Here is a 22,113-nt window from a genome sequence, read left to right as displayed (position 1 = left end):
GTACTGCTGGAATCTGACCTCAAAACTAGTAAATAAATAGCAGGGCATCTAAATGGAAGTCCCCAGCTACTTGTTTATAGGACACTCTGCACCCTTATTAGTGATAACAAGGGTGAAAATTAAGATTTAACTCTCCTGCATGTACAAGAAAATAGATAACAATAGAGCCTTAGACGTAAGCCCATCCCTGAAGGATCTTGTGAAGTCATGTCTCTCTCTGCCTCCCTCCTGGGACCAGATGTGTAACCTAACTCATTTCCCTTCCCTTCCCTCCCCTTCCCTTTTGATAAACACTATAATGAGAAGTTCCTGGAAATTGAATTTGTCATACTTGTTTTTTACTTTTTAGAAAGGAGTTTTCCCATTTCCAGAGATTAGTCAAGATGAACTTAGTGAAATCAATCAGTTTGTTGGACCAGTGGAAAGATTCTTTACCGAAGAAGGTGTGTATGGTTTTCTTTGTCATTGTCTTCCCAGGGTCAATTGGATTGCTTACATAAGAAGCCCTATAGAGAGAGGAAGCTCTTAGTGTGGTTATTAAATTACAATAGTTTCTACTCATAATAGGACCTTCAGGGATCACTCAGTTTAGTTAAAAGACACTAATTCAATACTCCTCTAGTCTCTGTGGTAAGGAACCTCTTTGAAATGTTTCTACACTGCAGCAGGCTAAAACTTGTATATAACATAATTAAAGTGAGTAACTAGAAAAGATGAAAATAGCTGAGGTCAGGTAGTTCACATACTGTGGCAAAAGCTATGTAGTTTTAGAAGCTTCTTTTGGTGGCTTTTGTGGAGTTTCTGTAGACGACTGTGTTGCTGATGAGCAGTTTTCTTCATGTCCAGCCTGGAGTTCTTGTCTCTGACCTTCTGCACTGGCCAGACTTTCATTATGATGTTGACCAGGTGGCAAGGCCAGGCTTCCTTGTCGTCTTCCTTATTTTAGGGACATAGTAGCACCCACCTGTTATCCTTAGGTCTTGAGAGGCAAAGCAGAAGGACTGAGATTTTTGAGAGACCAGATTACATTTAGGGAACCTTCAGTTCTCTTTATTGACTTGTGTATACATAAGTATAGATTATGATGTTTTTAACACTTTACAATAGTGATAGTGTTGGATTTCATAGCCAAAGTATACTTTAATTAACTTGATGCATACAGACAGTACAATTATAGACATAGAGCTGGTGATTGCTCACTTCTACTCTTGCATGGGGTTTTGCATTTCTTTTATTTAGTGTGTGTTTGTGTGTATATTCATGTGCGCATTGTATGCCATGGCATGTCTGTGGAGGTTAGAATATACCTTGTGAAAGTTGGGTCTCTCCTACCATGTAAGTCCCAGGTATCAAACTCATGTTGTAAGGCTTGACAGAAAGCACTTTATCCACTGAGACAACTCACAAGGCCTAGTATGAATTTTGAGTCAGTGGCTAAGTTAGTGTTACACGGAATAAGTTGTTCCTAGAACCTATGGACTATAGTGTAGACATCGAGGCTCTGAATACTGGGTGGAACTAGACCCAGACACCATCTGCACAGTGCTGTCTATCCTGATCTTCCATTACTGCTCTGAGCTATGTATTTACTCCCTAATGTTTGAGAAGGTACAGCAATTAAATTAAAGGTCCAGTTGAGTGTGTGTATTACTTGCTTCTCTTATCCCTGTAGCAGAATTGCCTATAAGAAGCACCTTAGGGAGGAAGGGTTGTTTGGCTCATGTTTTAAGGCTGTAGTTCATGGAGGTGACAGTCTGGTGACAGAAGCAGATCTTTGCTGTGACTGCTTGCTTCTCACACCTAACCCGAACCAGGAGAACAGGTGGGTCTGAGCTGCCCAGCTCGCCTTCTCATCTCCTCTTTTACTATAATGCAGGACTGCTGCCCATGGGGTGATGCTGCCCATGGGCGAGGCTCTTCCCACCTGAGTTAAACATCTTTGGACACTCCCTCAGAGGCACACCCGGAGGTTTGATTCCTAAATCATTCCAAATTCAGTTAGGTTGACAAATAAGATGACCATCATAGTATGCCTCCAGGAGTTTGTGCCATAGAAGTACATGACACACTGCTGTTTTACATGACCCTGGTGCTAGCACCAACTCAGAAAGACTCACTTGGCACCAGCGACTTAAAAATACAGTTCTTAAGTGCTTAATGGCAGAAAGTCAACCGCATGCTGAGAGGTCCTGGCTAGACAGCTTCAGATTTTTGACATTTCCTGCCACTGGTATTGGTATCTATAAGAAACCATTCTGTATACTTCTATTTATATGAACATAGCTTTTTTACTTTTTTTCTTGTTTAATTAAGATATTTGTTTTTCTCAGTGGACTCTCGAAAAATTGACCAGGAGGGAAAAATTCCAGTTGACACCTTAGAGAAATTGAAGAGCCTGGGACTTTTTGGGATACAGGTTCCAGAAGAATATGGTAAGTTAGAACAATGGCTGCTCACCTGTTTATCTGGCTCTTCAGAAAGTGCTTCTCATGCTGGCCTTTAAGTGCACTCTGCCACAGTCTTAAGTGCCACATGATACAGAAAGCTGTGGTTCTGCGGCTTTCACCTGCCTCTGCTGTGGACATTTGCCAGGGTAGCCTCCAGGTTTGGCAGCTGAAAGGTTCTTGAGATGGCAGGGGGTGGGGAGTACAGTTGATAACCCTTCTCTATGTTGGACAGCTTTCTTGGCTGTGAGCTGCTCATTTGGAGATGTGCTATTTTGCACATTTCCCAGCCTCAACCAGTAATGCCATTACTGAGGTTTCACACTGCAAGCTGTAGCAAATGGGAGCTATTCTTGGTCTTCTACTCCCTTACCTGTTGAGTCTCCAGATACCGAAGTGTAAACTCCCTTCTACAGCAGAAGGTGGGCTCTCAAATATACTCAGTAAGTACATAGTAGTGCCAAGTCTGGGACTGGTCCAAGCTGAGACACAGGTGAAAAATCCAAGGGAAGTAATGACGGTGCTTAATTGCCTTCCGTGGTATATTAACCTGGTTGAGTGAAGGGTTTAAAACTGTTAACTAATGTGTCTTCCTTGAAACCCTATCATTTCTCAACCACATTACCAAGTATATGAAAACCTTACTGTCTGCAGATGTCTAAAGTAATGCCCAGTGCTGCCAGCCCATACATTTGTGTCATCAGCAATCTTTATTTCTTCACAGAAGTGGCTCACTTGGCCTCTACATGAAGCTGTTAGAGAGGCAACTCGTCTGGCTATACTGGGAATGAAGGTTGTAGTTCCCAAGGGACAGATGTCACCGACACGTGCAGCCACACCAAATAATAGAGTAGAAAGAAGATGAGACTATAGCAGCCCCCTCACTTAATTAAAAAAGAAAACAAGTGTTTTGGTCAAAACAATGATGGGCAAGAGTGGGGTGGTAAGGGAATGGAGGGTCAGGAAATGGAAATGCATGTAGGCCTGACATCATCAAGGTATTTATACACCTGCAGTGGTAACTTCCCTGGGTGTGTAGGAATGCTACTCCCTCAAGTGGACTGTGCATACTTAACCTCACGAGACAGCTTTGCTAGTTGCTGTCCTGAAAACTTTCGGCCTCACTTCTGTAAAGTGGACATAGACACCTCTGGAATTTGAAGAGTAAATGTAAAGTATGTAAGTTCATTGTTGTGTTCAGTCCTTTTGTCTTTTATTGCTAGAGTGGTCACTCCCAGTGAGGACCAGTTTTACACTTCCTTCAAGAAACATTGGCAATGTTTGGCAAACGTTTGCAAGGCTGTGGAAATGTGGGCATAGGGAGATTGGCGATGATATCTTGTGGGTGGAGGAGGAAAGTTGCTTAGCATGGTGCAGTGCACAAGGTGGCTTACACAACAGAAAATGAACAGTATCCCAAGTGTTGTCCTGCCATAGCAGGAGAGCCTTGACCACATGCCACCTGGATCGTAGATGTCTTTCTGGTAGAAGGGATTTGCAACATACTCAGTGACTTACTGTTTGTGTAGACGTCCATATTAACAACTCAACTTCATACATGTTTCCTTGCCTCAGAGAAATCTGAATATGTATACAGAAATATTCTGGATAAGATTATAGATGATAGTTTCCTTGTACCATTTTGTGTTTTTAATTTTTGTGTGTGTGTGTGGTTTCTGCTATTACATTAAAATTAGAAAAATAAAATGAATCTCTTTCCCCATTTGGAGAGTCAGCTAGACTGGTCTGTCTTTCTTAGGTGGCCTAGGCCTCTCCAACACCATGTATGCTCGGCTTGGGGAGATCATCAGCATGGACGGGTCTATCACAGTGACCCTGGCAGCACATCAGGCTATTGGCCTCAAGGTCAGTTGTCTGAGGTCCTATTTGGGGCTTTCTGGAAGAAGTAGGAGACAGGGGACTGCTGCTATGCCATAAATGGGCTTGATTGATAGATAGCCTAGCTGCACTTGCACCTGAGACAGGTCAGTGCTGTCTTTGGAAATGGATCCTTCCCTGAGCTGTCCTGTCTGCACATATACCTTTCCTGCCCCCTGAACTGAAAGCATGTTGGGGTGGGGGCAGCTTCAAAGGTGCACAGTCCTCAAGGGTTTCATATTAGCTGGTTAGTTCTGCTGTATACAGGTGAAAGACAGTTAAATGAACTCAGCATCCAGCTTTGCAGCCCAGGATTAGGTGTCCAGACTGAAGTTATTTAGCAATAGGGTTGGACTTGGGGAGCACAGCTTTGAAACTGTACACTCCCATCCTGGGTATAGTTCTAGCATCCCCGTATATTCATGCTAGCATCCAAACCATCCTGCCTATAAAGGAGAGGCCCTCAGCTTGCAAATCATGATGTGGAGACTTAGAGAAGATCCGTATCTGACCCAGGGTCACCCAGGCATGCACTGGGATAGGCAGGCATAAAAATCCTGGATGCTGATTCCAAAGCTACCACTGTGGCTGCCCCTTGTGCATAAGTATTTGGCCTTTCCTCAGCGGGTTGGCCTTCTAAGCAGTGTCTGAGGCTGCCAGTTCTGAACTCACTCTGTTTTCTCTTGAGTGAAATAGATATTGTCAACAGAGGGGCTGCCCTTCAGTGCACCTCACTCTCATCTTCACTTGGCCTGTGTGTTCATTTAGGGGATCATATTGGTCGGCAATGAGGAACAGAAGGCCAAGTATTTGCCCAAACTGGCATCTGGGGAACACATTGCAGCCTTCTGCCTAACAGAGCCAGCCAGGTGTGTCTCTTCAAAATGTCACCTGTATACTTGGCACCATCCAAGCTCCCTGGGACATGGAACTTGTTTGGAGTAGCTGGTTTGTATTACCTTCTCAGGAGCCTTCAGAAAATCTGCAACTATTGATAGGATAATTATCTTATCTCCTGCCAATTAAAACTTAGATGACATTCCCACAGCATCTACTACGTCAGTGTTTGTGGCTCACAGGCCTCTTGACATGCAGGGATGCATTCAAACTTCTGTGAGTCTCTGAGCACATGGGGTGGTCTCACGGGGAGTCCACATTTCTAAATTAGGAGCTAAAGTTCAGAGAAGTTGTACCCAGTCTAAAGTTACACAGCGAGGATGAAGCAGGCCTGGGCAAGACTCAGGTTCTGATGCAAGTCTGGCTGGGGCCTTGTTTATTCTTGCTTCTCTTCATTTGAAATCCTGAACAGGGTTCCTCCTGTTGTGACCCGAACACATACAGAAACTAATAAGCCCTTTGGAGCCTACATTCACGTGTGGAAACTTCGGCCCAGTCTCTTTCCACTACCACTTTTTTGCTTGTTAGCCACACAAATCTTATTAGTATAAGTTTTACTGGAATGTTCTCTTTAGCTCCCAGACTCTGACCACCTTCCTTGTTCAAGCATCAGAGTTGAAGTTGAACAGTTGATGTCTCTTTTTTTTTTTTTTTTTGTCTGACTCAGTATTTTAAAGGCCTGTCTTATTTCTAAGCCCTCAAAATTATTCTAATCTTATTCCTAGTATTACTCTCCCTTAGTCACACATCTCTGCCTTTGCAGTGGGAGTGATGCTGCCTCCATTCAGACCAGAGCTACATTAAGTGAAGATAAGAAGTACTTCATCCTCAATGGATCCAAGGTATGACCATGATGTCATTGCTCTGTCTGGGTTAGTCAGTCTTTACTGCCTCTGTGTGTCTATCTTCTACTCATCGCACTGGATGTACGCCACTGCTTTATCAGAACAATTGGAGGCATAGCTGAGTGGCTGGCAGAGCCAGGACTGTAGCAAGGCAGTCTAGCTCCACAATTTCCTTGATTCTGTCCTTAAAACTACTCTTGTGTGCTTATTTTCAATTCTGGTTCTGCAAAATTTCAAAGATGCAAAGTATAGTGCAGTGCACTTCCATGGCTCTGGTACCCAGCTAGAGGAGTTACACACTCACGTTTGGTAGTCCTTCCTCTGTTGACATCACTGGATGGCATTTTTGTGATTTCATCAAGGATTGCTGAAAGATAGAACCCTGAAATAACATTAGCAAATGGGGGCAAGGATAATAATGGCTCTTCCCTGGTTAGCATTGAGATTTCCCTGTTCATCTCTTACTCTTTCCCCCTGATCAGTTGTTTCCTTGAATTCAAAAGTAAATAATTCCCATCCGTTGCAGACTGGAGAGCACGCTCTTCCTCATCCCATTTTCGCTTTGGTCGGTTGATAAGTAAATACAGTATATTCAGTTTGTACATTTGCATTTTTGCAGCAGTGATGAAAAGGCTCCTTCTTATTTTAAGTCTGCCAGTGGTCTGGGAATGAGTGGAGCTCAGAGGCCATCTTAGTGTCCTTGGCTGAGCTCCATCCCTTCTCTAGGGAGACTTAAGTTGAGTGTGCTCCTGTGCTCTTCCACACAGGCTTGTCTTATACGGAGCATTCTCCATGTCTTGCCTGCTGTGGAGCTGCTTCATGTCTGGCCTGAAATTAAGTAGGTGGATAGAGCTGATAGGTGTCTAATCTTTTTTTTTCTCAGGTTTGGATCACCAATGGAGGACTAGCCAGTATTTTTACTGTGTTTGCAAAAACTGAGGTGGTTGATTCTGATGGTTCCATAAAAGACAAAATCACTGCATTCATCGTAGAAAGAGACTTTGGCGGAGTCACTAATGGGAAACCTGAAGAGAAATTAGGCATTCGAGGCTCCAACAGTAAGTAGTGTGGCTGATGCTTATTCATGAGCCTGATAGAGAGACTTGAGAGACAGGTTCACTGACCACTATAAGAACTATAACGGAAATGGCATTTAATTACTTGTGGTTTCAGTTAGTTTCATTGTAGTAAAGTCAAATTAAGAATGCAGTTGCAACCTATGCTCCTTGGTGCATTCAGTGTTGTTGATTCTAGGTGAGCGAGGTCAGTTGGAATCTCAGCCTTCGTAGGGCAGTAGTGGACATCACACAACCAAGGCACGTCTTGGGTAAACATCCTGTGGCAGGCCACCCCATCTCTCTTCCTACTGTCCCTTTCATTGCCTTTCATTGCCTAGTCAGCCGTTGCTTCAGTGGAGGCTGGCGTCCTGTTTGTTGCCCTCTGTTCACCCAGTATGGCCATGGCATTTATACTATTCTCGTGGTGTAGTTTTAGAGTTACCTTCCTGCAGGGGACTGAGTTCCTGGCACATCAAGGCCCACATCTGTATACCCTATGTCTTTGGAGCTGAGCATTTCAATGGCGTCAGTTACCTGTTGACAGCTGGGAAGCTGACGCCCCAGCAGCATGCAGGACCCCAAAAGAGGGTCCAGGAACATGAGGTCAAAAGGAAAGGCATGTCTTCCCCATACCCAGTGGAGTAGCCTTTGAAAGAATGGCCAGGTCCTCTAGCTCATGTAGCCAACCCTTAAATATGACCAGCAGAGAGAGAAGTCAGTTTGGTGGCATTCCACCCCCACACTTTGCCAGAGCAGCAGTGGAATGAAAAGCATTGAGTCCATCTTACAGCACTTGGCCTGACTCTTCCTTGAGCCCAGACCTTCCTTATCCTGAGTCTCTCTGGTTCAACATGCCAGCAGGTACGTTGTCTATGTAGCAGAAAGTGCAGGCAGTGCTTCAGGGAATATTGTGCAAGGCCACTGTTCCAGCCCCTGCCTTGTCCTGTGAAACTTGTTTCTCATGGTTTCACTCAAACTCACCAATGGAGCCTGTGTTTCTTCCAGGATTGCTGTGGTCCCTGGCTACAGTAGCCCTGTCTGTCAGACACCTTAGAATTTAGGTTACAGCAGCAGGATTTTATTTCTTATGGTTCTCATGGAATGTTTCAGCCTGAAGCCTGTTGGTGAATTGGGTTTAGGTTGTTGTGTGTCTGCACTCATCTGGTTGGCTACATTCTATCTGCTAACACCCCACCCAAGCTGGGAAGATGCTACCCCATAGTACAGGGGTGTGGCTGTGTTAACATAGCAAACAAGACTTAAGGTCTGAGGAAATTCTGGTGTTCTCCATATGCTTTTCTGTCTTTGGCTATTTTGGTAGTTTCAACAGTTGTTAAATGTTGCCTTACAAAAGAATGACAGCCTCCCTTACAGCCCCATCTCTCTCTGTACTGTGCTGTTTATTTCATCACAGCACTGACCATGCTACCATGTCCTTGCATTTATGGTTTGTCTTCCTAGCCAAAGAATGAGCTCTGTGAAGGCTTGAATGCAGCCTTTCTCACTTGTTCTTCAAGATGCTAAATGAGTGACTTAGTCAGTCACTGGCCTCTGGGACAAGACCAGAATGGTTTGCATTTGTTAGTCACGATCTTTAAATTCCCTGTGTCTTAGCATGTGAAGTCCATTTTGAAAATACCAGAGTGCCTGTGGAAAATGTCCTTGGAGAAGTTGGAGGTGGCTTTAAGGTAAGTTGAAGACCAATGTAAGTGCTGAGCCATTTCACATGTGAGTCTTGTGTTCTGCCCTGTTCTTTCTCCTAGCAGGCTAGCCTGTTCTTTATCTGTGACTTCGTATGGCTTTGGGCATAGAAATCAGCCCCATAGAGTCTGGAGAAATGGCTTTGCTCCTAGAGGAGGAGTCTCATTTAGGATGAGGAGTCTTTATTCTCCTTGGAGACCTCCTTTTTCCTGAGTGAGGAATGGAGTTCCCCTCCCTAGTAAGTGAAGAACAGGCTAGTGGGCTCCAGAGAAATTCAAGTTCCACGAACCGAGCACCGATCATTCCCGGCCCTAAGCTTTTCCACTTATAGTCATGTTTATATTTGAAAGATTTATTTTCCTGAGATAGTCTCACCACAAAGTTCTGATTGGCCTGGAACTCATTATGTAGACCACACTGGCCAGAGATCCACCTACCTCTGCCTCCCTAGTCCTGAGATTAAAGACATATGCCACCTATTCAGCTGGATTTATTTATTTCTACTTTATGTATGTATGTGAGTGTCTGCATTTGTGTGTGTGAATTGCATATGTGCCTGGTACCTGGAGAGGCCAGAAGGCATCTGATCCTCTGGAACTGGAGTCACAGGCTGTTGTAAGCCACTGTGTGGGTGCTGGAAAATGAACCCAAGTACTCTACAAGAGCAGCAAATGGTCTTAACTGCTGAGCCATCTCTCCAGCTCCAGATTGACATTTTATTGAGAAATGTTTTAATGTGACATTTAATTTACCATTTTAAAATGCACATGTCTATCATTTTTAATATATTGTCTGTTGTGCAATCACTGCTTTTAATTCCAGAAATGCCATGCTTCCAGTTCTACGCCCATCTTTTGGCAACTGCTGTTTTCTTTTTTTCTTCTTTGGGTTTGTGGATGATATGACTGGACTCATACAGTGTATTTTGTGACTGGCTGCTTTCACATCATATTCTCAAACCATCATCCATGTCACAGCATGAGTCCATATTTCATTCCTTTGTCTGGGCGGATAATGTTCTACTGTGTGGGGAAACCACATCTTATCAGTTCATCAGGTTGAGTTGTTCCTTTGGCGCTAGGGTCAATAGCACTGTTGCGAACTTTCATCTTCAAGTTTTTGTTTGGAAAATATATTCTCAGTCCCTTTGGGTATAAATGTAGAAATAGGGTTGCTGGATGTATGGAGACCAGCACTTCTTTGAAGAATGCTTTCCACACTGCCTGTAGTGTACGAGGTTCCACATCTTTGCCAGCACTTGTGGTGGTGTCCATTTTCAAATTAAAGCTGGCTTCATTCCATTTCTTCACTTGCGCAATCTGGTTGGTGAGGAGACTCCTGGGACTCTGGATGAGGTTCATAGCATGTCAACCAGAGCTGTGTACCTGCCTGGCTCCCAGGTGTTGACTGTACTGGATCAGAAGAAAGAGCAAGGAATGAGGCAGGCAGGGTGCTGGCTAAGCCATCAGCCCCTGTTGTTTGGCAGCTGGCTGCAGTCACTAGAGTCATCTATGTATATAGGCTTTCCTGTCAGTCCTGAGAACAGAACACCTGAGTTCAGAACACTGCTCTGAACCACAGCTGTTTCATCTGTAAAGGTGGACAGTTCTTGCTGCTCGCAGTCTAGGTTTCTGTCCCTTCCCACAGACGAGGAGTACTGACAGGTGCATTTAGAGTATGAGCAATGACTTTTTGTGTGGTCAGAGCGAGGCCAGTGATGTTGATAGAAAGGTACAACAGTGACTAAGCTACCTAGTTTGAGGGTTAAGAACTGCTTGCTTCTGGCCTGAAAACAGGCAGGGTGATTAACTTGGCCTGGATGCTGGCTTGGAATACTGTAGACACTTGCCTTTGCTTTTATGAAAACATGTGGGTACAGCTGGCTCCTTCCGCCTCCTTCAATGCCTCTGTATAGTAGGAAATTACCAATACGGAGTCAGGTGGAAATATAAGGGTATTTAATAGGGAAAAGCCTTACTTACAGAGCGAACCAGCCAGCCGGTGGCAGTCTGTACAGCAAGAAGCAAAGAGAAAACGAAACCGAAACGCAGACCCCCTACTCACTCTGACCACGCCTTCACAAGCCTGCCCAGGTACTCCTGTAGCCAGCCCCTAAGAAGGCGTGGCTACAGCTTCCCCTACACCTCTGGACCTTTTCTACCCTCCCTGCAGGTAGCCATGAACATCCTTAACAGTGGGAGATTCAGCATGGGCAGTGTTGTGGCCGGGATGCTCAAGAAACTGATTGGTAGGTGTGTGTATAGTTACTTAACTCATTGCTGTGACAAAATACATAAACAGCTTTAGGAAGGGAGGGTTAATTTTGGCTCACAGTTTGCATGCCTACTCCATCTTGGCAAGGAAGGTGTGGCTATGAAAATCTCTAGCTGTGGCTGCTGGAATGTGAAACAGTCGGCCACATTGTGTGTGAAGCTGGGAAGAGGAAGAATGAATGCTGGAACTCCCATGGCTTTCTCCTCGCTTACTCAGTCTGGATCCTCAGCTTATGGGCTGATACTGCCCATATTCAGGTGGCTCTTCCCTCCCCAGTTAAACATCTCTGGAAATCTGTCACAATCAGTGCCCAGAGGTGTCTTGTGGTTCTAAGGCCATCAGGTTAACACCAAAGATTAATCTCCATAGTAAGGAGTCAGGAGTCAAGGTAAGTCAGGAGCAGGAGCCTTTTGCAGCACCAACTGAATACCAGGAATGTCTGTAGTTTCTGCTGGGTGGGCAAGGCTGAGCTAGGCCAGTTGGACAGACAGCTTAAGTTTAGCATCTGGCCTTTAATTTAGACCAAATGTATTCCTTCCCCAGAGCTAATATATTTCCATATTACTAGTCAGGCATTCTGTCAGAAGCATAAAGCTTTGCTGCTCTATCCAGCACAAACATGGCTATTTAGTGAACTTCAGTCCACCAGCCAGCCACTAAGAAAACATTGGCTCTGATCTCACTAGAGCCCATGGCTCTTTGGGCATAGATGTTGGCTGTGAAGTGCTGGAAACAAACACAACCTTGTGTGTTTTGTGACTATTAGAGTTTATAACAATGTAGGCCCACATTTGGACTCTTCCCTCTATTTGGTTAGTAGAGAAACTGAGGCCCAGAGAGGGTGGTGGATTACACAAGCCCATGCATCATGACCTAAAGGCAAACCTGCTTGTTAGGCTCAGGCTCCTTTCAACATGCTCTGTGGCTCTCATCAGTGAGAGTTCTCACAGTCAAGAAACATGTGAGTATAGGAACAATTAGAGACCAGCTGCAAGTGGATTACACCCAAGGACATATTTGGGAAACAAGTTGCAGGCAGAGCCAGAGTCACTAGTGCCCTCTGAGGCTCTTAGAACCCGGCACTATCAACAGCCAGGCACCTTGAGGCCCCCACCAGAGCTCTGACATGAAGGTACCTTCATGTTGTGGTTAAGTATCTGTGGGCCCACTTCCACATCTTTCTCTGATGCCTGGTGCACCTGGCTTATGCTAGAGCCTCCAGCCTTTCTCCTCTTTGTATTGTCATAGCATTTCTGTGACTTGGGCGATGTGTTAACAGAGGTAGAGTGCTTCCCTTCATACCCTCACAACTGACTCAGCATTCCATGTTCTTAACTTCTGCCTGCTGCTTATAAGCCCCATGAGGAGCAAGAATTCCACCTTTAACCAGCTGCCAGAAAGTGGGAACCCTGGCTTTTGGGCTTCTCATCTCAAAGACAAGGCTCTCATAGTTCCTTCTGGGTGTTGAAGGGTCATCATGCTGCTCTTAGGAAATAACTTTCCAGTATTCAAAAACCTCTTTTGTGTTTGTTTTCTGTTTGTTTTGACAACTCTGTTCTTCTTTAGAACTGACTGCTGAATATGCCTGCACGAGGAAGCAGTTCAATAGGAATCTCAGTGAATTTGGTTTGATTCAGGTACTGAAGACTTTGATTCACGGGATGAGAAGAGGTTTTCAGTTGCTGGTTCTCTGTACTGTGCCTGTGGGCAGGGACATAGGAAGAAAACTGTAATAGGCATTATTGCCCCCAGATAGCAAGGCTTCTGATGTGATTTGCTTCTTGGGAGAAGAGGTTAGGAGACTGAAGCCTATGCACATGCAGATTGTTTATTGATTTTGTTTTTCTGAACATTTCAGGAAAAGTTTGCACTAATGGCTCAGAAGGCATATGTAATGGAGAGTATGACCTACCTCACTGCGGGGATGCTAGACCAACCAGGATTCCCTGACTGCTCGATCGAGGCTGCCATGGTGAAGGTAATCCCAACTCAACTAGAGCTAGCACTTGGGGGAGATACAGCCTTTCTGATCCGTCTTCCTCTTTTTAGTTGATAGAATGACTTGACTTACGATTTGTGCCCACACAGCTTTCTGGGTTAGCAGGGCCCTAGGTTGAAGCTGGGAGGAGTGATAGAGAGTGATGCTCACCCTAGGGTGAGTCTGCAGGAAAGCTCACTGCTTCCCACTATGGATGGTGCCCGTTTTTACTGATTGATCATAGTCTATAGCACCAGGAGAAGACACAGATGTTAAAACTTTATAGCCATGTACATTAGCTAGACTCTCCTGGGAAGGTATGCCATTTTTTTCATAGTTGACATCCTTTCTTCTTGATTGGAACTTGGTTTTATAACATGTTTAATGAGGTTAAAAAGAGGTCACTGGTTACAAGAATTTAATTTTTTTTAATTTTTATTTATTTATTTGGTTTTTTCAAGACAGGGTTTCTTTGTGTAGCTCTGGCTGTACTGGAACTCACTCTGTAGACCTGGCTGACCTTGGACTCACAGATCCATCTGCCTCTGCATCCCGAGTGCTGGGATTAAAGACATGCATCACCACCACCCATCAAGAATTTGATTTTTTTTTTTTTTTTTTTTTTTTTTTTTTTTGGTGTGTAAAATGACCAAGTTGGCTATTGGGTCATGTCCTGGTTTGCCTGAGTGTTGCTATTTCTTAGAAACATTGCTCTAAAACAACCTTTGGAGTTTACAGCAGGCCCAAGTTTATATGCCTGTTTCTGGGGCTTCTTCAAACCATCCCTTCTCAAGGAACTGCTTCCTTTTCTGCAATAAGGATTCTCCTAGCTTTACCTCTGGGTCATAATTTTGTCAAATAACAGAGTTGGGTAACAGTGGTACTGCTTCAGTTGAATACTTAAGGGTTAAGCAAGTAAATCTAGGATCATGAATAGACAGAACCTGGCAAACATCATACAGCAATCACCTTCTTTACCTCTGTGGCATTGGGTGTTTCTACTCCTTTGTTCAGCCACTTTTCTGCCAGATCCATTAACTTTGGGTCATCACTATCAGTTGGGACTATTTCCCTTGGTTTCTCGGAGTTTTCTGATATACTTACTGTAATAGCAAGAGCCTCTAAGTTGATTTTCACAACCCTCTAGCTTTGGTTTTTTTTTTAATTTTTTAAATATTTTTTTTATTTTTTGAGAATTTCATATAATCTCTTTTGATCATGTACTTCCCCCTCTTCAAATCCCTTTAAATCCTCCTTCACTTCCTACACACTCAATTTCATGTTCTTTCTCTCCTTTAAACCCCCACTTCTCCCAGAACTAACCCGGGAGCCTTGTTTGTGTTGTATACCTACTGAGCGTGGGGCTTGGGTGGAGTTGGGGTGCTATGCCAGTGATGTTCCATTAAAGAAAACTGATTTCTCTCTCCCAGCTGCAATCAGTTGCTTCTTGGCTAGGTCTTATTTGTGCCCACTTCCCTTTCTCCATGTTGGGGTTTTGTCTGGCTTGAACTTGTGCAGGTCTTGTACATGCTGCTGTAGTCCCTGTGAGTTTATATGTGTATCGGTCCTATTGTCTCTGGAAACTGTTTCCTTGAAATCATCGACTACCTCTGGCTCTTACAATCTTTCTACCGCCTCTTCCGCATTCATTCCTGAGCCTTAAGAGTAGGGCTGAGTGCTTCGAAGTCTCTCCCTCTCTTCACGTTGTCCAACAACCTTTCTTATTAACCATCAGTGAACAGGAGTAAAGGGGTAATTGTGGCTTTATTTACTAAATAGTTGACCATGGAAAGCTGTATCTGAGAGGCCAAAGAGATCAGTCATCTTGGGTGGCCTAAAACGGCAGTTTCCAAGGATATGGATGCTTAAATGTTGGTGTCAGGGAAGACCTGAGAAAAGCACAGCTTGGCCATTACATGCTAAACAGCAGAAATAAACTTTGGAGCCTGGACTCAAATCCTAGATTTGCTATTCCCTAACCATGTCACCTAGAACAAGTCACTTAATATCTCTGAGCCTCCATTATTATCTATGAAATGGAGATAGTAAAAGTACCAACATAAAATTATTGAGAAAGCTAAAGGTGCTAATAAACAGCTTAGAGTACCTAACATAACATGTCACCTATTATTGGTTAGTTAATTTTATAATATCAAGGTGTAGTCAAGATAAACAGTAAAATTCCTATTGAAAACACACACAGTAAAATATATATGTGTTTAGATAGCAATTTCTTGCTTGGGTTTTTTTGTTTTGTTTTGTTTTGAGGTTGGGGAAGTTTTCTTCTGTTTTGTTAAATATTTTCTGCGCCTTAGACCTGGGTTTCTTCTTCTATTCCTTTTATGTAAATTTGGTCTTTTCCTGGATGTTTTGTGCCTGAGTTTTTTAGATTTAACATTTTCTTTGACCATTTCTTCTATCTTCAATGCCTGATATTCTGTCCTCTGTGTCTCATACTCTTTTAGCAAGGCTGACCGCTGAGGTTTTTGTTTGACTTCCTAAATTTTCCATTTCCAGTTTTATTTCAGTTTGGGTTTTCTTTAGTGGTTCTGTTTCTACTTTCATGTCTTGAGCTGTTTTCACTATTTGATTATACTGTTTGTGTTTTCACAGATTTCATTGAGGTTTATTGGTATCCTTTTTAACATCCTTGTCTTATGCTTCAACTATGTAGAATTTCTCAGGGTCCACTGTAGTAAGGTTACTGGGTTCTGGAGGGGACACATTGTCTTGACATGTTTGCATTTTTGTTCTGGTGTCTAGGCATTTATAGTTATGATATTTAAGATAATTCTAGGTGTAGGCATCTGGTCTTGTCTTTGTTGGGTATGAGTTCTGTTTCTTAGTTTCTTTTGCCCTCTCTGGATCTCAGGAAAGGATCTCTAGGCTGTGGGTTGTCTGGTACTGAGTGCTTCTGAGTCCAGGTCCTGTGTGGCCACTGGGGGTCCCAGGTAGAAAGTGTTTGTAGAAATTGGCAGATGACTTAAAGGAATGGGCTAGAAGGTAGGGTTGAGTAAGGGTCTTTTTTTAAAGCTATGATACAAGTAACAACCCCACTTTCAGCTGGACTTGAATTCTTAAGAGAGATGCTGGAAGATGTGACAGCCTAGAGAAATGGACATTGGAGAGTCTGAAGTGGTCCTGTTTAAGCTTAGGAACAGGGGCAGCTGTGTGCTGGGTGGGATTCATTTCATTCTCATGTTTTCCTTGGACACCAACTACTGACTGGTGTCCAAGAGCTGACCCTCTTCCACATGCTAACCCTAGAGCTGAGTGTCTCTATCCATAGGATGTTCCATAGACAGTGCTCATGAGAGCAAAATGGAAGTCCGTGGGGATGGCAAGAGTAATCACACTTCCTAAAGGGAAAATCTGGGTGAATTACAAAGCATAGGAGTTGGCACAAGAGACATGACACAAGTGTTGGGGATGGAACACAGTCTGGTCACTGGTCCAAGAAGGCAAAAGGACTTGACTGTGCCTACCTGGAAAGTTCCTCCTGGAACCACTCGTCTCCAAGCTCAGGTTTTCTGCACATTCTCTGACTGCATCCTGGGCAGCAGCTCCCTGTAGCTTAGGTCTTGCTCTTACAAGACTGAAGGGAATGTCTTGTGGAACACTCCCACCAGGCTCTAACCTTGTCTGGGTCTGTGACAGGTATTTAGCTCTGAGGCTGCCTGGCAGTGTGTGAGCGAGGCTCTGCAGATCCTTGGGGGCTCCGGCTACATGAAGGACTACCCCTATGAGCGTTTTCTGCGTGATTCCCGCATCCTCCTCATCTTTGAGGTGAGTGTCCCTGCCGACTGTGCTTCCCCGTACACCACCTTAGTGATGTCCCTCTGCTCTTCCAGCCTTCCGAGCCCTGAGAGAGGCTGCTAAGTCTCCAGAAATAGCCTACAATGATACAGGGCAGGCTGTATCCTCTGGTTGGACCCTCTTAACCATACACCAGTGCTCCCACCCTCCCTTGCTTTGTAGAGGGGAATTTAGACTGGGAGAGCCCGAACAGCCCCCTCAGGTCACACTCCTGAAAGCCCTTTCTACTGGGCCCATAACTTCCCAGTTGTAGTTTTGCCAAGTTACTTCTGGCTGGGCAGGATTGGATAAATCTGTAGGAGAGTAGGGGTTCCAGTCCCAGATCCCACTCTGCTTCCATTCTGTACTCCCTAGGCTATGATTTCACTCTCAGTAAATTGAAGTTAAGCTGACTCCTGTGAGCTCCAATGGAAGGTCTCCTTGGTCTTTTGGTCCCAGTCAACATCTCTGCCTTTTCAGTCAGCCACAGCCTAATAGCAGAAGGCTGGGCTGCCCAAAGAGCCAGGCATGTCTGAATTTTGTCTTGGGGTTGCCTCTCTATTGGCCCTTCCTATAGGGAGAGGCCTGGATTTCTCAAAGATCCTGGCTAGGTAGTATAGTCCAGCAGGGTTTGCTCTTGAGGCCATAATTCATAGAAGGGTGGGGAAATTTTGATGTGAGGCAGACTTTGTTCAGAGCTAAGGGCAATACCACAAGAGTCTCCATGCCCAGCTTTTCCTCCCAGGAAAACTTCTCTCTCCTTGGTGTCAGTCCAACTACAGGATGGTGCTGGCTGTGAAGCGTGGGTCAGTAGCCTGCAGCTTCCTGTTCTATAGTAGAATTGTATTAGAAGCCTAGTAGTCCTGTTGGGTACTGCAGAGAGAGAGAGAGAGAGAGAGAGAGAGAGAGAGAGAGAGAGAGAGAGAGAGAGAGTGTGTGTGTGTGTGTGTGTGTGTGTGTGTGTGTATTCCCCTGAGCTATTGCTGCTCAGCTGTCTATAGTTTCCCTGGGGATTCTGGTCTAAATGAGAGCCATGGGTTATCTGTTCCATACTTTCTGTGTCCTGGTCATCAAATCCCACCCAGAGAGATCTGGCTTCAGTCTTATAAGGCTTCTGAGACCTACAGAAAGATCTGGACTATGCAGGATAGGCTATGAGAGGTAAAAGTCCCAGTGGGAGGCCATACCATCTAGTCAGCCTTATTACCCTTCCAGTGTGTTCGCTAACACCAGGCCAAAGCCTGCCTCTGTGCCTTGTTCCCAAGCTGCTTCAGTGGCAGCCTCTATCATGTGGACAGTGAGTAGTGGCTGGATTTGTCCAGTCACAGACTGCACTGCTGGGCTGCTTTGACCTTCACACTTCTGGCTGCAGGGAACCAATGAGATTCTTCGGTTGTTCATTGCCCTGACAGGCCTACAGCACGCCGGACGCATCCTGACCTCAAGGATCAAGTATGTGCTATTTTCCCATCTGTTCTTGGTCCCTACCTGTCAGCAGCGGCCAGAGAAAAAGGCTGCCCAATTTTGGAACAGTGGGTGGGGCCTGCAGCCTGCACACAGGCTTACTGCAAAGCTGGTCCATGCAAATACAGTATCATTTGCACAGTGGTGACAGGGTCTGGAACCCACACCTCTAGCTTGCCCCTCACCAAAATCAGCAGGAAGGGCAACCTGCCCAAGTTGGCCTCATTGCCTTTTAGAGTCACATTGTCCTCTAGGCACATTCAATGCTATTGTCCACCTCCCTTGCTAATGCTCATTTCCCACACTGGAGGGTCCCTGGTGTTTGGAAGTGTTTATTATGTTGACTGGATTGCTGAGACATCCAGAAGCTAAGGAATTGAGTGGTGTGCCACTAATAGGTGGTGAGTTTGAGACTAGTTTCTCTTCTCTGCCCCTCTATCTCTGCTGCCCTCATTCCAGGGCAGAGCAGTCAGATCCCTGCTGGAGCCCATGCACAGGATGCTAATAGTATTTTGCAGACTCCTTAACTGTTTGGAAGCTGGCCATACAACAGACTTCTCCCTGCTAGGAGGAGAAAGCCATCCTGCATGGAACCCACATGCTCAGCTATAGAAAAGCACAGAGTTCCATGGTGTCATACTGTTGGTCAGTGGGAGCCAGCTGCAGGGTCTTAAGTCACAAGACTGTGAACTTCCTGCAGAGAGCTTAAAAGAGGCAATGTGACTGTAGTCATGGAGTCAATTGGTCGGAAGCTTCGGGATTCACTGGGCCGAACTGTGGACCTGGGACTGACCGGCAATCTTGGCGTTGTACACCCTAGTCTTGGAGTAAGTATGCCCAGCACCTGTACTTCCCACATTTGGGTCCTCTTCCTGCAAGGTATTCCCAATCCAGGAGGATGTGACTAGTATCTGGGATCCTCCAGGAAAGTGGGGAGCACTCAGATGCTCCACTCTATCCCTTCCCTGTCTCCCTGGAGCTCCAGACTGCGCCTATTAGGTGGATCAAGTGTACATCATGGAAGAGATACTAAGTCTGTCTTCTTCACTAATAGGACAGTGCCAACAAGCTGGAGGAAAATGTGTATTATTTTGGTCGGACTGTTGAGACCCTGCTACTCCGTTTTGGAAAGGTAAGTGGGTCCTGCCGGGTATGGGTTACTGCCTCCACTACTTATGCTACTGCGTGGTCAGCAGCCATGGAACTACTTTGGGCCCATTGCCCACCTGTGAGTCCAGGCCTAGAACAGAAATCTTGATCTCCATGGGGCTGGAACTGCTAGCCAGCACTGACCCTGGAAGGGCCCTTCTTGGTGAATTATTCATAGTGTTCTAAACACCTTCCAATCAGAGGGTGACTCTGGAATACCTGGAGGAGCCACCTACCTGGGGCTGAACACAAGGAGCTAATCTGTGGGAAGTCTTGCTGAAGGTGACATTGAGCACACTAAGCACCAGACAAGTTTCTGAGACCTGTTTAAACGTTGACATGTGACCAAGTATAGAGAAGGGAAAAACATCATTGGTCACCACTCTGTCTGCAGACCATTGTAGAGGAACAGCTGGTATTGAAGCGGGTAGCCAACATCCTCATCAACCTGTATGGCATGACAGCTGTGTTGTCACGGGCCAGCCGCTCCATCCGGATTGGGCTCCCAAATCATGATCATGAGGTAAGTGTTGCACAGCCTACACAGGAAATATTACAAAGAAGCCATAATGAGTTTGATAGGATTGTGGCTACTGGGATAGGCCCTTTTTCCACTGTGCTTTAATGAAACCTGAGCTGAAGAAGGGAGACATTGGGTAGTGTGGCCTGTTGGAGAGTCCTGTACAAGAGAGACTGAGTCTCCAACCCCAAGTGGTAGTGGCAGAGATGGATGGATGAGTTTTCTGTGCTATGGTTGGCCATGTCAGTGCTGCTCCTCATCCTAGCCTTTAGTTTTGTACAGGAGACAGATAGGTGAGTGACAAGCCCACCCTCATTCATTACCTGCACTATACTTTCTTCACCCTCAGGGGGAAGCAGGGTTAGTCACTAGCAAATCCTGTTTACCTGGATCTTGACACATGCCATTCTAGAATAGCCCATGGGTGCGCACTTCACAGAGACAGAAGCTGTCTCAGAGATCCTGAGGAGCTTGCTCCTGGTCAACCTGCATTTGGTCAGAGTGATATGTAACTTCTGAGCCATGCTTTTTTGCTTCAGATGTCATCATGCCTCGTGTGGCAGTAGGCTGGGTGTTTTTGAGTTCAAAGATCAGCTTCAGAGCTCTTAGTTGCTGTCCTTTCTGACCGTGGTTCTCTAGGTTCTGTTGGCCAACATGTTCTGCGTGGAAGCTTATTTCCAGAATCTCTTCAGCCTGTCTCAGCTGGACAAGTGTGAGTGAGATGGCCTATGGGAAAGCAAGCACCCCAGGTCCAGCCATCGTCGATAGCTATTGATGCTTTATTTCCTCCCAACCTTGCTGCCAGGAAAGTGCTTTGGGCTCACAGCAGAGGCCTTGCCAGATCAAGTACATCCCTAAGAGGGTATGGTATGCTAGTGTCTGTTTAGGAGAGGTCCCGAAAGAAGAAGACAGTCATTATGCCTGTCCCTTTAGCCATAAACTCTAGCCAAAATGGCTTATGGAACTGCAGAATGCTGTAGAGGTGGTGAAATGGCTTCTCCAAATGCCTTGGCCCTGGAAAACATGTTACTTTAGGCCAGCTTCTCTATCTGAAATGTTTTTTTTTTTTTTTTTTTTTTTCTCTTTTGTAACTGCCTGTCCATGTTTTGAAATATAACCAGGTTTTCTTTGACATGGTAGTCTAGCCCTGTTCCCTTACTGAAGATGTATAGCCTGCAGCTGTAGAACCCAGCCCAGGAGCCCTAAAATGACTTTCAAGACTGTGATATACTGTGGAAGGTAGTGAGACAACCAGGAGCCAGTTACCAAATAGGGCCTTCCCACATAAGACTTGGGGGGTCTAAAGGTTATACTTGGGTACAGTCCCATTGGGGAACTAACTAAGGTAAAAACATACTCCTTGGACGTGTTTGTATTACCATGTTGCAAAAGGATTACCTATGCCTTTCTCCTCTCACAGTTGCTCCAGAAAACATGGATGATCAGATTAAGAAAGTGTCTCAGCAGATCCTTGAGAAGCGAGCCTACATCTGTGCCCACCCTCTGAACAGGACATCCTGAGGCTGGGACAGTGCCCTTTACCTACCACCTAGTCCAAGTTAACATAATTCAGCATCTGCAGAAGACTAAAACCTTGGAGTCATCCTTGTGGACTATATGTCATTTGTATGCACTAAAGCAATAGTGTAAACAACTATTGCTCTAGGGAAGAGCAGTAGCTAGGTTTTGACCTGTAGGCCCTGCATCTAAAGAGATCCCATCTTCTGAAGGGCAAGGAGGGAAAAAGGAAGGAAGGAGGAAGGAAGGATCAAATTGTTGAAGAAAGAGTGAAATAAAGATAGAATCAGATTGCTGGTGGTTCTTATGTGTGGCCACAATTATCAGTGATCTCAGTGGAAACGGCTCACCTCTGTGGCACAAGGCTCACACGGAACTGAGGTGTGGGTAGCCATTCCTAAATTTAAACCATACATTGAGAAGGAAGCTGAGTCCATACCACCTACTGAAACGGCTTATAGTCTAAGGATCCATCTTACAGAAAAGAATGTAAAATGTCACACTCAGTTCATGTCCTATCTAGACTTCATGTCCTTCCAATACATGACCATGAGAGGTCTTAACAATAAAATGTCTTGGATGTTCTAAAGTT

At 45.0% G+C, this 22,113-nt stretch overlaps 1 protein-coding gene across 1 annotated transcript in view; it reads left to right on the top strand.

Annotated features, from left to right (window-relative positions):
• Acad9 (acyl-CoA dehydrogenase family member 9) overlaps positions 1-22,113 on the top strand; it is a 25,024-nt gene extending 2,911 nt beyond the window's left edge. Inside the window, exons 2-18 of the mRNA XM_027391986.2 lie at positions 350-443; positions 2,331-2,432; positions 4,204-4,310; positions 5,091-5,191; positions 5,983-6,061; positions 6,948-7,122; positions 8,737-8,810; positions 10,996-11,071; positions 12,664-12,734; positions 12,956-13,075; positions 16,733-16,861; positions 18,243-18,322; positions 19,035-19,161; positions 19,389-19,466; positions 19,878-20,006; positions 20,643-20,715; positions 21,424-22,113. Coding sequence (XP_027247787.1) covers positions 350-443; positions 2,331-2,432; positions 4,204-4,310; positions 5,091-5,191; positions 5,983-6,061; positions 6,948-7,122; positions 8,737-8,810; positions 10,996-11,071; positions 12,664-12,734; positions 12,956-13,075; positions 16,733-16,861; positions 18,243-18,322; positions 19,035-19,161; positions 19,389-19,466; positions 19,878-20,006; positions 20,643-20,715; positions 21,424-21,524 — 1,716 coding nt within the window. The 3' untranslated portion in view covers positions 21,525-22,113. The remainder of the gene's footprint in view (positions 1-349; positions 444-2,330; positions 2,433-4,203; positions 4,311-5,090; positions 5,192-5,982; positions 6,062-6,947; positions 7,123-8,736; positions 8,811-10,995; positions 11,072-12,663; positions 12,735-12,955; positions 13,076-16,732; positions 16,862-18,242; positions 18,323-19,034; positions 19,162-19,388; positions 19,467-19,877; positions 20,007-20,642; positions 20,716-21,423) is intronic.

This window comes from Cricetulus griseus (assembly GCF_003668045.3).
Source record: "Cricetulus griseus strain 17A/GY chromosome 1 unlocalized genomic scaffold, alternate assembly CriGri-PICRH-1.0 chr1_0, whole genome shotgun sequence".
NCBI classification, from domain to species: domain Eukaryota; kingdom Metazoa; phylum Chordata; class Mammalia; order Rodentia; family Cricetidae; genus Cricetulus; species Cricetulus griseus.
Note: the sequence above shows the minus strand (reverse complement) of the source record. Positions and strands in the feature narration are given on the sequence as shown.